This window comes from Hippoglossus hippoglossus, chromosome 12 (genome assembly GCF_009819705.1).
Source record: "Hippoglossus hippoglossus isolate fHipHip1 chromosome 12, fHipHip1.pri, whole genome shotgun sequence".
In the NCBI taxonomy this organism is placed as follows: domain Eukaryota; kingdom Metazoa; phylum Chordata; class Actinopteri; order Pleuronectiformes; family Pleuronectidae; genus Hippoglossus; species Hippoglossus hippoglossus.
The window spans coordinates 15,322,641-15,335,880 of NC_047162.1; the positions used below are offsets into that span (position 1 = coordinate 15,322,641).

The following is a 13,240-nucleotide window of genomic DNA, read 5'->3' on the forward strand; positions in this document are numbered from 1 at the left end:
TGTTATTTTAATTTCTCTGAGAAGTTAGATGTTGTATTTCTGGTACTCCTCGCTCTGTCACACGGTTCAGTTCAGCCTCGGACCCCTGCTGTTCGCTGCTCGACTCCGTGGTCATCCAGAGAACTTTTTTATGTACTTTCTTATTCACGATTTTTTCAACTGTCACTCTGTTATTCTCTGTGGTGCAAAACCCTCCAGTACAACATTTTTTGTTATTGCCTCGAGTGTTTTTTTGTGTTTCCATAGAAACAGCAGGCAGGTGGGAGGAAATGATGAAGACTTTCAGATTAGTCATCAACTGGGTCACTATAATGTACTCAACTGATAAGACATCATTGAATTACTATTCATCTGACAGCCTTCAACAAAGTTACAAATGCATTCTGAGGTTAGGAAAGTGTGTCGTGCCTCTGGAAGACCGTGGTGCAAACTGGGAAAGATGATAAGAAAAAGGAAAAGACAAAATGAATGTGACAAATTCACAAATTATCTTTTTTGTGGTTTGAAACTGGAGCTTTAGACAAACTCCATATTTAGTTTTTTCATACTTAAAGCAAAATAAGAAAGTCGTGTGGTTAAATGTGTTTGACTGAAAGATAGCTGGGTTGTGTTTTGTCTGAGGTGTACGTTAGTGATTGCTCTCTCGTGCGCAGAGCTCAGTCCAACATGTTCGTCACGGCCAGATTTCACCTTGGACCACTCTGCATGTCCACTACTTCATCTTAAGTGAGTTTTTATTAAATGAAAACAGCCGTCACATTCTGGTATAAATGATTATAGAGATTGGATTTCTGAATCAATCAGAGGAGCTGACTGAATCCCAGCTGGAGGAGCTTCATGGTAAACTTTCATTTAATACCTCAGAGATGACTATACATTTGTATTTTTGCCCATTAACTGCAAAAGGGTTTCGTAGTCCTGACCAATCAAATGAAGTCTACATAGTATTCACTGTGATGATTTGTCTAAATCGAACCAGTTGTCATTTTAAATCTGTTTTTCAAGGAGATTTTCTGGTGGAAAACCATTAATTGACTTCGGGAAATGGTTACCAGTGATCAGTTAATGAAGTTTAAAAAAGTCCACGAGGCTCTGGTGTATATTTTATTAGAAACTACAAATATAGATGGATCAGAGAAGGTTGAACAATGCGACGCTGCTGTATTTAATTCACTTAATCATGTTCTCTAATAAAGAAATGTAGTCACAAGATAAAGTTTCAAAGGTTCAATGAGCGGACACGATTTCATCAAAGGAAAAGTGATATGAGGTTAAATATCTTTCAATTTGATGTCCACACACACACACACACACACACACACACACACACACACACACACACACACACACACACACACACACACACACACACACACAAAACTAATTAATTCAACTGATCTCCTCCCAGTGAAGTGTGTAGCCTTATAAAGTATGATTTAATTTTTTTTTTGTTTTCATTTCATGACATTGCAATTAGTGTGTTGTTTTGATTTGAATGATTATTTTAAACATGACACAAGATTCGTCATAGAGACTCATGAGTGGATTTGTAACAAACTGTAATTATTAAGGAACGAACGCTCGATTTAACCCGAATGATCGAATCACAAAGTCAACATAAAACAGAGCGATGCTAATGAAACTGACATGTTATAAACTGTGTGTTATCAACTCGTTTTTGAATTTTGGATTTCTCTCTCCAGAATCTCTCCGCATTCGCACAAACACCAGAAAGCCAAACATGCAACTCGGAGGATTGTGTGTCCTAGAAACCCAGTTCGTGCTCATAAAGGGGCCACAGGACGCCAGTGTGTGGCTCAGTCGGTCAGCGTCTGTGTTTATTGTCAAAGGAGCGTTTGTGCCAGAGCTCTAATTTTTCAGGCCTCTCTTTCCACCTGAATGCATCTTTGTGGAGCTTCGACACCTACAAGTGTTTTTTCCTTTCCCAGTCCAGCGTCTTGTCAGAAGAGGATTGAATCTCTTCTGTCACTTTGTTTCTTTTTAAATGTCAATTTCATGAGCTTTTTGCACGACGCTTCACATATTCACAAAATAATCACAAAATATATCATCTTAATAATGAGAGTAATTATTAGAACTGTTGGTTTTTGTTGTATTTTTATGGATGAATGCATGAATGCTCAGTCTCTCTCAGTCTATTCATGCTCTGCTGTGCCCCTCGATGGTTCTGTGCCATTTGAGCGACGAGACGCTTTAATTTGGACACAAGGTTTTTTTAGGAAACGTCTGCCTCTGAAAGGAGTTGGGCCTGAATGTGAGAAGAAATGTGGGTCTCTAAAAGAGTAACGTATTAATAATCTGCCCGAGTGCATGGCCTGTATTAGACTATAGTCTTGCGTCCAAAAATAAAAACAAATCTAATTAGTATATGACAGGATGATATTATAGCAGAGCATAGACTGTATATAAAGATGGACAACGTGTCTCCACTTCCTTCCTCCTACTTCTGCTTCCTGTTTCTGCGTTTAGGTCTTTATTGTGTTATCTCGGCACAGGACAGATGCTCCTGACCAATAAAATCTCCCCATCTCTCCATTATAAACACTTTGCGATCGAGGAATCCATCTTTAGAACTCTGTCATTCACAAACTTAAGTTCCCTCTTTCGAATTCCCAATTGATGTGTCCAACATATTTGTCACAGACTGGAAACACTGAGGCTTCACTGCCCCAGTTTCCAGAATGAATCCCCACTTTTGTGCCAATTAGCAGACGAATTTCCCTCGAGTGCCGGAGCTGTCCGAGCGGGTCCGTCCGCCCCTGTTGTTCTCTTTCTGTGTGTGTGTGTGTGTGTGTGTGTGTGTGTGTGTGTGTGTGTGTGTGTGTGTGTGTGTGTGTGTGTGTGTGTGTGTGTGTGTGTGTGTGTGCGCGTGGACACGAGTACTGAGGAATGTGTGAGGACTGGAATAAAGTCCTGATTATTTATCTAATTGAGTAAGAAGTATGTAAAACTAGTTTATTGGTTATGGTAAAGTATACACGTTTTTATCAAAGGGCTAAAAATAGTTAAAACAGTAGTTAGTGAAGGAGGAAGCTGTATCACCAAGTCTTCCAAAATGATCTGCTCAACCAGCCGAGGGATTCGTAGATGTAACCATCGTCATGTCCAAGTTAGCGCCGCCATCACATCCTGCTTCCTAGTTTTCCTATGGGGGATTATCTGCCTTATCTCCCGCCCCCATCAGCGAAGTCCCTCCTCACGTCTTCAGCTCCAAAGAAACGAGGAGATAAGAGCGAAATTTGATTATTTAATGTCCCCGAAAAGATATCGGCGTGAAATGAAAGGAACACAAACCTCTCCTTCTATCTCGTGTTCGATCTCTCTATCAGGTCGTGTTACAGATCAGATTTAGTTCGCAAGGGAATTTACTGGAAGTGGTGGTGCTGCAGGAAGTGGAAATATTATATTTTATTTTCCAGGCTTCCTGGAGTTTTGTGCCTTTAAGGATTGTACCCAAGACTTTTACCTTGACAGAAAACATGCTAACACTTTACTAACAAAATTACATTAGACACAGTTGCTTTTGTAATTTTGTAACTTTTGTATTATTTGGGGTTCTGATCTGTATTTAGATATGTACAGTGATAGTGGTAGGATCAAGATTTCCATGGGCCTTGAGGGAAAAACATTCATAAATTAATGTTTAATGAGATTTCTCGTTTTCCACCAGGCTAACGGCATAAACAGAGAAATAGAGAAAGCGATTGTACAAATACAGAAAAATAAAAATCCGAAATGTAGTTTTCAAACTTCACCTGCAATGTCTGCCATTAGTTAGAATTAAAGACTAAACTAAAAACCTTTAAAGATCCGATTAAGTCAAAATGTCCTCCTTTCTCACAATCGTTCCCCCACTCTGCCATAATGAAAACTGCTATGTAATGACTATACTGCTGAAAAACGCAAATCGTTAAAAGTGTCACAAATACGTTTCCTGGCGTGAAGAATCCCACATAAACAGATTCAAATCTCAGGCCGCATTAGTTCGGCAGATCTGTCGTTCAGCTCAGAAACTGAAGAAACATCTTCCACATGTTTAAAGCTTCCCGTGAGACAAATTGGTAAAATAGCCCAAGATGTTCCTCCTCCTCCAGCCTCGCCGTCCTCCGCTAATCTTTTGTTTTTTAAAATCGTAATCGACATCTGACATAGCCTCACGAAACAAATGGTGGGCAGGGAAACATTGTTCCCCTTTCTGGGAAGGAGCAGACAGCGAAGCAGATTAGAGGAGACACGGGAGGGAAAGCTCCGGTGGGAGTTAACCACTGACCTATCTCCGGACAGAGCGTTGTAGCCCTGTAGTTTCTTAAAACTGATGTTATAAGATTTGATTTAAACCTGTGGGAAAGTTCCAATGCTTCCTTCACCACAATATTCTTTTCTAGATCTGGGAATGTTCTAGCCTTAAGTTTTTTATGCTACAGCTGATATGTAAAATCAAAACATCTGTTTCGTGGCCTTGAGATCGAGGAATAACATGTTGCTGTTTGGATTTTGAACAACACCATATATGTAGGTCCAGTGAAGTGACCTGTACCTCAACTGAATGTGAAAGGATTTGTAAAAGACAAGAAACACAAACAACATCTCGGCTCTGTCGCTGGTATGTTGGTGTTTTGGTCGAGCTGTAGATCCGTCTCAAAGCTGCGGGATGAGAACGCGTCCAATCCACTGCCCCCAAAATATGGAGGTATTAATTTAATGATGTCAAATAGGCATGACTTTACTTATGACTGAATTAATGTGATTTTCATCCAGATCCCACAAAGACGCCGCATGTAGTCTTTGCGTAATGCCGGCCGTGGGGCTCAGATCTCTGGGATAAGCGGGGTTTTTGTTTTTGCCTCATGAGGAGCAATATATGAAAAAAACAAAGTCCTGTTGGAGGAGGATCTGTTTAAGGATTTGTGCACGACAATTCAATTAAAATAAACTCAATAAATTCTCATCTTCCTCAAGACAGTAGGAACAGCGGTTTTTGGCAGAGATTCTTCGTGGACTCGAGACCCGGCCGCCGGCGTTCGACTTTTTCAGACTCGAGTAGAAGAATACTCTGTAAACCTCGTGTAGGATCTCTCCTTCCAGTAGCTGTTTTAATTTTTATATATCTATTAGGGCGACTATGTAACATGTATCCAGAGACTAGAGATGGGAAACTATCTTTGGCCTGGTTGGTTTATTAATGTGGACCGTTCCTGTTAAACAACCAGATTAATAATAAACCCAGCGTACTTGTGCGTGTGAAAACCAGGACGTGGAGACATCTGGGTTTATGTAACTTTTACCTCCACCAGAGAAGTGTTAAAGCGAAACCATGGACTGTAAATATAAATTGACTCCGTGAGGTCAAGGTGGAAGTGACCCCACAGGTCAGTTTCTATAGAAGTCTGAGAAAATGACCCCACTTCTCACTTGATTTATAACACGAGTAATAATTTTCCTATAAGGAGTTTGCTAATCTTCTCCACTACAGCATGTTAATTTAGTAAATTATGGTCCCATTTAAAGTAAAATACGATAAAACACTGTATGTATTGGGGGCCGTGTGATTGACAGCCAGTACCATCCAATGGGAGCAGGTCGCAGCTGTAGTAGGTTCCACCCTCTAGCTCCTCCAAATACGGTTACTTCTGGTTTCGAAAAACCAAGATCACAAAATCGAGGCCTCAAAACGGTCGTTCACGAACAAAAAAGAAATCCCAAGACTGTCTCTGGATTTTTATGCTGGTTTCAGGGAGGTAAGAAATGAAGTTAATGTGAGACAAAGTCAACACTGACTTCACAAAGTGGAATGCAGAGACTTTTTTCCTGCTTCCGGCCTTTGTGGAACTTCTCTCATCGTCTAATCGATTTTAATCGGGATGAAAAAACCCTGGTCTCCCTGTGTCAGAGCCCCGGCCCGTATCCCCAACAGCCCATTGCATTCTCAACCTCTGCGGCTTCTGCACATCCTGCATTGGAACATAATGTTGCCAGGGTGAAAACAACATTTCCTCCAAAAGCATATTTGCCAACGCAGCGACCTCAGATTCATTCCATGTTTGTTTGTAATCCGGTTTCCCTGAGTTTCCTCCTCAGTATTTTCAGGCCGGTATTGTGTTAACACAGATCCCTTCCCCTGGCTGGAGGAGGTTGGGAATCCCAGAGCACGCCTGTGTGACGGACAGCGGAGCGGCTGGACGGACAGACAGGCAGCGCCGTGTTTGGACAGTAAACAGAGTCCCCTCCACAGAAAACACACAAAACAGAAGAGGAGCAGTTACAGGACATTTGTGTTTATCTGCCCCCATTGCCTCCTCACCCTGGACATCCCTCCACATGGGACTGTGTGGTCTAATAACAACTAGCCAATCACAGGGCCCAACCAGAAGGAGTCCATTCAGATTCCTGTTCAGGTGTCCCTTGTCCCTCGGGGTGTGACAGTGTTGACACAGTAGGAAAGATGACACAGTGTAAACTGGCGTGAATGTTAATTTACAAAGCAAAGACAAACTGGTGTAAAGACTCATTACCCACAAGACCCTCAGTTTATAGTAGTATACATTTTTATTTTAGTAAAATAAAATAAAAAAAAACTACATTTTTATTTTAGTAAAATAAAAATGTGGATGGATTTTCAGTTGCTGTAATGTTGCTCTTTAATTGCGAATTTACAGTGAGTGTAACTTGCTTTTTTTCTACATATGCATCTGTGTTACCTTTGCAAAATTATATCGGAAAAATAATATTATATCGCTGCATTTGTTCCATATCACTATTTCTGGTACACGTGTTTCTGTGGTCCTCAGAAACTGTCATGGCTGCCAGAGCACCGTGAACAAACATCCACTCGGGTTATAAACCAGAACACTTTTGCCGCTGGCTTCTTGAGCTCAGTAGTTGGTTGTAAACAGACCTGAGAAAATATACGACTAAATCACTAAATATTTACCTTTTTCATTATGAAATTTTGTTCTTTCAATAAACTATCGCTGTAAAAACAAATTCCAAATTGTCCTTTTGCAACATTAAACTATGATTTGTTTCCATCCTTCAGGACCACTTGTTTCTCCTGGCTCCCTCCTCCTCCTCCTCCTCCTCCTCCTCTCTTTGCAGAAGAGTTTGCTTCCTACTTTGAGAAGCGGTCGACAGCGGTTCCCAGTCATTCTTTTCTTATTTCCCATGCCTCCTTCTTCTTCTATTCCCACCGATCCTGCCACAGAAACTCTCTCCTCTCCGTTTCTGCCAGCAGAGCCTTGATTCAACTGTGTCCGCTCCGACCTTTGACCTTTTCAAGTGTCTCTTAAAGTTGATTTATCGTGGTATTAAGGCTTTTTTAATCATGCCATCTTTGATTAGTTATGACATGTTTGTGGATGTATTCTTAAATCTGTCTCCATGATAAAAGACTCGTTGGCATGGTGACATTCCAATTTATAGTGAGCAGGAAATTCTATAGGATGATCTGTTGTTGTGTCTCCTTCATGTCAGATTTCTTAGGAACATTTTCTATGCTCTCATATCACAATCACTTCTCGCATTCTGTCCATTGCTGCAGCTCCTCTTTTCAGCCTCTGTCTGAAACACTTGGTTTTAGCTGCTGTCTCTTTAAGCTTCTTATGTTTCCTTTAAGACTTCACTAAAGAATTCTGCGTCTCTCTTTTCAGATTGTCCTTCCTGCCGAACCGGAGCTACAGTGACAACGGGCGGAAGATACTGGCGAACGAACAGGAGTCCCAGGACTCTCTCGGGGGGCAATGAGGACGAATGTACGATGAAGGAGCTGTGATATAATCAGCTGATGAGGACCTCTGCCGTGATGCTGGATTGTCACTCCGAGATCAGACATCATGTATGTTGATGTCGTCCAGGGAAATTCAAGGGTCAGTGGCACGACTGTTGAAAATCGGACTCTCGAGAGGAGACGAGTGACGCACACTGGTGCAGGAGTTCATGGACTGAAACACACATCTGTTCTCAATCCAACATCTGGATCATAGGATGTAAAGCTCAAGTCAGGGGTCCAGGAACTACAGCAAATTACTCTGACGAACAAGATGGGAGAATCTACCGCAGTTCAACCCAGAGAGCAACTGTCGCCGGTTCACACCAATTACAGCAAGTGTTTTTACGGCATTTATACAATTTTACCAGCAACACTCGTCTTTACCGGGACTCTTCAACACTCCAACTTCTGGATGTATCATCAAAAATTTACATTTCTATTTGTATCCAACAGAAAACGCGGAAAGTCGCTTTATTTCTAAATATGACATCGTTAAAACTTTAACTGTGATGAAACACTTTCCATGGCACAAAATAATGTTGCACTTACTGTGAGTTGAAAGTTTTAAAGTGTGTTGTGTCTCTGGTCACGTCCTCCTGTGATGCAGCTCGACACCGCTGCAGCACCGCGGACATTTTGAAAACCAGTCTGAACGTCATCTTCATCCCGCAAGAAGCAACGATGATGTGTGAAGATTTACTCTGTTAAGATAAGAGTTTGTTACAAAGCACTGAACGTACAGTCGAGCAGAATGTGAAAGAAAAAGTCTGATTAAAAGCTGGTGAAATGAGCAGCGTCTTCAAATGCAGATGTTGTATGAAGTGCATGAAAAAAATCTCAAATTATATAATGAAGACGGGTTCGCACGTCATAAATAAAATGTTTATAACACAGCAGCAGTTGAGACTCCAGTAGGAAGTTATATGTGAGAGCTCGGCACCTGCAGGTCGAATGGTTCCTGCTCTTGTTGGTCCGACACGTGGAAACTGAAACTGCAAATGGAAACAACCACGACAAGGTTGTACAGAAGAGTTTACAGTTTGATTTTACCACAGTATCTGAACTAAAGCCCCTGAAAACTGTATTTTAATTCATATTTTACATTTATTCATAAGCATTGAAATAAAGCTATTTATTTAACTTATTTATTTAGAGTTTTTAACATTCAAATACCTTTACTCTATGGGTGTGGTTTGATCAGGTTTGATTGACAGGCCCAGCAAGAGGTGCATTAATCTATGAACTGAAAAGTCACAATTTCAAAATAATATCTTGGCAGATAACATGATATTAATGTGAAGATTTAGTCATTTGTGTTGTTAATACCAAAAAATAAATACATTTGGAAATTGGTAAAAAAGAAAATTTTATGTAGCATTTGAATTTTTTCTTATTTCTCATGAATCTGAGTAAATAACTTAAGATAATGAGGCCAACGATGTTCTATATTCTTCTTATTTATTACACTTCCAATGAAAAGATCAAAACCAAAAATACATTTGTGCATCGTGAAGCTTTCTGAGGCTGAGTCAATGTTCTGGACCATTTTCAGCTGCACTAGTGACTTTACAGCATCAAATCAAATACAATGAATTCATATTCATCATTATGAACTAACTGATGTGCTTGATAGGACAATAATGTAGATTTATGGCTTTAAACACTGACTCTTCTCAGTCATTGGGGTTTTTTGACAATAAAAACATTTTTTGGCACCACCTGACTTTTCTTGCAAATCTCACCTGCGTTCACTGAAATTAAAAACACATCACAGATGAATTTGGAGAATGAGCCTCAAGTTATTTTGCATTTATTTCACTTTAACAACAAACTTTAAACTTTAAACTTTGCCTCCTAAATATCCCATTGATAATAAAAACATAATAATTTTATATTGGAGGAATATGAACTTCATACTTCATCTGCATTTTTGTGCATGCTCATTTCCTAGTTTTAACAAAACACAAATTATAAAATGAGGAATTTTCAACAACCAGATAAATCTAATATATATAATAATATATGAATATGCATTGATTTGTGCCCACTAGGGGGCAGTAAAGCTCAAAATCAAACTTACAGTAGCACTGACATGTGACAAAAGTTGATTTCAGGCCACGTGGGAGGAAAATGACAAATTCCCTCAGCTTTAATAGTTCAATATCTCTCCAACACCTGAATAAATAACTCCAATGGTGACTTTTCACATTAAATAGACTTTTTTATCCAAAGAGAGTTAAAGGATAGATTTAACTCAAAGTTTACATATCAGAATTATCTCTAGCAAAGGTACAGTGGATCCAAATGTAGATGCAATGACAGACTTGATAATAAAAAACAGACTTACAGGCAGATTGATTGACATCCAGTGTGTTCAGGTGGCAGTCACACAGGAAACCACACAGGACGATAAGCACATGATCCCATAAGGAGCTGGTGACAGCGGTGGGTTTATATACATTATATATATATAGATATATGAGAGTGGGCCGGGAAGCTCAGGTGATGGAAATAGGAAACAGGTGAAACATGGTGGGTGGATGCAGAACGACGGGTCTGAGGAGATGAAGAGATGCAGCCTGGGAGAGAAGAGCCAAGAAGCGCTGAGGATCAGACCGTGATGGCTTCAGTCTCTGTCTGTCACAGCATCCGAGGCGTGAAACCAACCAACCCACACTGTCCTCACTGAGATCTGCATTTTTATTTCAGCGTCTGTCGACACCTCTGCCTCAGAGAACAAGAGACGACTAACGTTCTTCTGACGGAGCCTTAAAATCCTGCTTCAAAGATTAACAGATAACTGAATGTCTTGTTACAACATGTGACAACTTTGAATAATTCACCGAACTCATGTTTGCTGTGTGTGATGGAGAAGATGAATAAACAGAGAATTTGACAAAGAATGCTGTAAACAGATTGATTTCTGGATCATGTGGAAATTTAAGTTTCTACTGTGCAGAGTAAACTGAGAGAAGAATTAAATTCAAATATGACAAGACTTTTGGAACATGCAAATTCCAAATAAGTAAATAAATAAAAGAAGAAATTTCAATACATTTCCATGGTGAAAGCAGTGACCCCCCCAAAATTCAATTTGTGGACACCTTGCTGAGTTCATGTCATATATATATATAGAGATTAAATACTTGCATACAAGCAAATACAGGTTTAATTTCAGTGCATTTAAGTTTCTACCTTTGTTTCCTAATCTTGGATGAAATTTCAGGATGGTTTAATAGTTTAGTTTGTTATTGATGCTGCTAATCCGGTTTCTTTCTTTCTATTTTGTACTTTTTCTAAATATTAATGTCTTGATAACCTGTTTTACGTCGGCCACATAATGTGCATGACACAATACTAAAAATCAATAAATCAAAAATACATTCTCGCCATTTACGGTGAGTGGATTTCTAATTTTATTTTTGCCCGTCTCCTGTTGAAGATGAACCCATCATAACTCCAGTTAGGGGATGGAGCACAGACTGGTATCACGCTGTGTCGGCCCTGAATGGCATTTTTAACAAGCCTTTATTATTGTTGGCGGTGGCAGGTGGCGATTACACACAAAGCCCCTCATCAGGAAGCCTATTTGGTGACAGCAAACACGATTATCCCCGTCATCTCTCCCCTGGCTGAAAACTATCTTTGAGCTCATTTGCTGGTTTGATTGGCACTGACCCCCCCCCGAGTCTGTGGGCCATTAACCAATCAGGGGGAAACCCACAGGAGGAATTCATTACTCTGTGAACCCTTCAAAATCTCACCAGCTCCAACACCAAGCGTGGAGAGCTCAAGGTTCTGCCTCAGTGTCAGAGCTGGACGCGGGGTTTTCTAAAAGCATCTTGGCCTTAGATTTATCTGAAGTTAGCATCAAATTATTTTTAACTCCACCCGCCGCAGATCCAGTGTTTTTTATCCTTCTATGGGCTGCTGGAAATTAGTCATCTGACAGCATGAATCCAGTGGAATCAAGAGTTGTAAAAACAACTTAGTTAAGGATTGAAAAATGTGATTCCAGGGGATTTATTACTTATCTCCTTGTGAAGGTTGGACGTCAACATCTGGACACGTTAGATGGTGATCATGGAAAAACTTTTTTATTGGAGCTGAGGAGGTTGATCAGATGTAGATTTACCAAATCAACAACTAACTTCTTTCTTAAACTCTTGTGAAAAGCAGATTTAACAGAGAACAAGTTGAACCTTTGTGTCCTTTGTTCAAGTGAGTGAACTTTGGAAAGTTGTAAAAAAAAAGGTCCATGCGTCCATTACTACGTCAAAACCTTTGATTAAAAAGATCAAATGTTTTTCTCATTCTCTCATGAAAGAAAAAACACAAAATAACAAACAAATACAAATACTCAAAAAGTACAAATAATAAAAAACACTAAGGATAGAACGAGGAGCCCACCCAGCGATCCCCCAGAGCATCACTGACCAAACATCAACCCTCTGTAGCCGATTCCTTCGCTCCATTAACCCCAGCAGTTGACAACTCTAAATACACAATGTTGTCGTTTTCCCTTCTGGACAAAGTTTTGGCAAAAACTTTGAGATTGGACACAACAGCTCCTCCTCGACTTCCCCTCGGGTATTCTCTTCTTGGTGATGAAACACTTCTGCCACAAGATGTCACTGAAGCACAGTTTGGTCTTTTTTATTACTGCAGCAAAACTTGTTTTAAAATATATATGGAAGAATAAAAGTGTTAGAACTATGACTGTAAATGCTTCCTATGAATACTACTACTACTACTACTACTATTTCTTCCTGTGTATCAAGGGTTCACTGCATTAACAGACAGTGAGGCATATTATGTTAATTATTATTAAAGCCACAGTTATAGCTAATAAAAGCTTAATGACGTGATTAATGGCTGAGTTCCATTCAGCTGCAGGGATTTCAGAGGAAGTGTTTCTGTCTGTAAGGAAGAAAAAATGCCAAAGTAAAGAAAGTGAGTTGATAATGACAAATATTTAACATTTGAACTTTAAATCATAAATTCTGCAAGTGAAAAAAGACAAGAGCTCAAATATCATGAAACTGAAAAATGAAAATAAATGTGAATTTCCTGACTTTGTTTTTAGTTTGAATGTATTTTTCAATGTTCAAGATCAAAACTTTTGTTGTTCTATTATTATTTTCTAAAATAAAATAAAAAGATTTGAACTCATTTAGCTTCAAGACACAGACTCTATATAAGATTTAGACTATTTTTGTCCATGAAACCAAATGACTGCATATTTAATTTAGAAAACGTGTTTTTGTGCTTCTGATAATATTTTAACAAAAACCTAATTATCAGTTCACGTGAGTCACGTTCTGAAAAACTGGATCTGTCACTGATTTGTGCTGCTGAGTCAACAGGAGGATCTTTTCATACCTAACCTCACTAACAACTCTTCAACCACTTCTTCACCTTTCAGGATCTGTGTGAAGAAAACAACAACCTGGG

The 13,240-nt window shown here is 39.5% G+C and overlaps 1 protein-coding gene across 1 annotated transcript in view; it reads left to right on the forward strand.

Annotated features, from left to right (window-relative positions):
* Positions 1-8,631, forward strand: part of si:dkey-247m21.3 (5-hydroxytryptamine receptor 4) — a 31,541-nt gene extending 22,910 nt beyond the window's left edge. Inside the window, exon 7 of the mRNA XM_034601320.1 lies at positions 7,668-8,631. Within this exon, the coding sequence (XP_034457211.1) occupies positions 7,668-7,761 (94 nt within the window). The 3' untranslated portion in view covers positions 7,762-8,631. The remainder of the gene's footprint in view (positions 1-7,667) is intronic.
* The last annotated feature ends 4,609 nt before the right edge of the window (positions 8,632-13,240 follow it).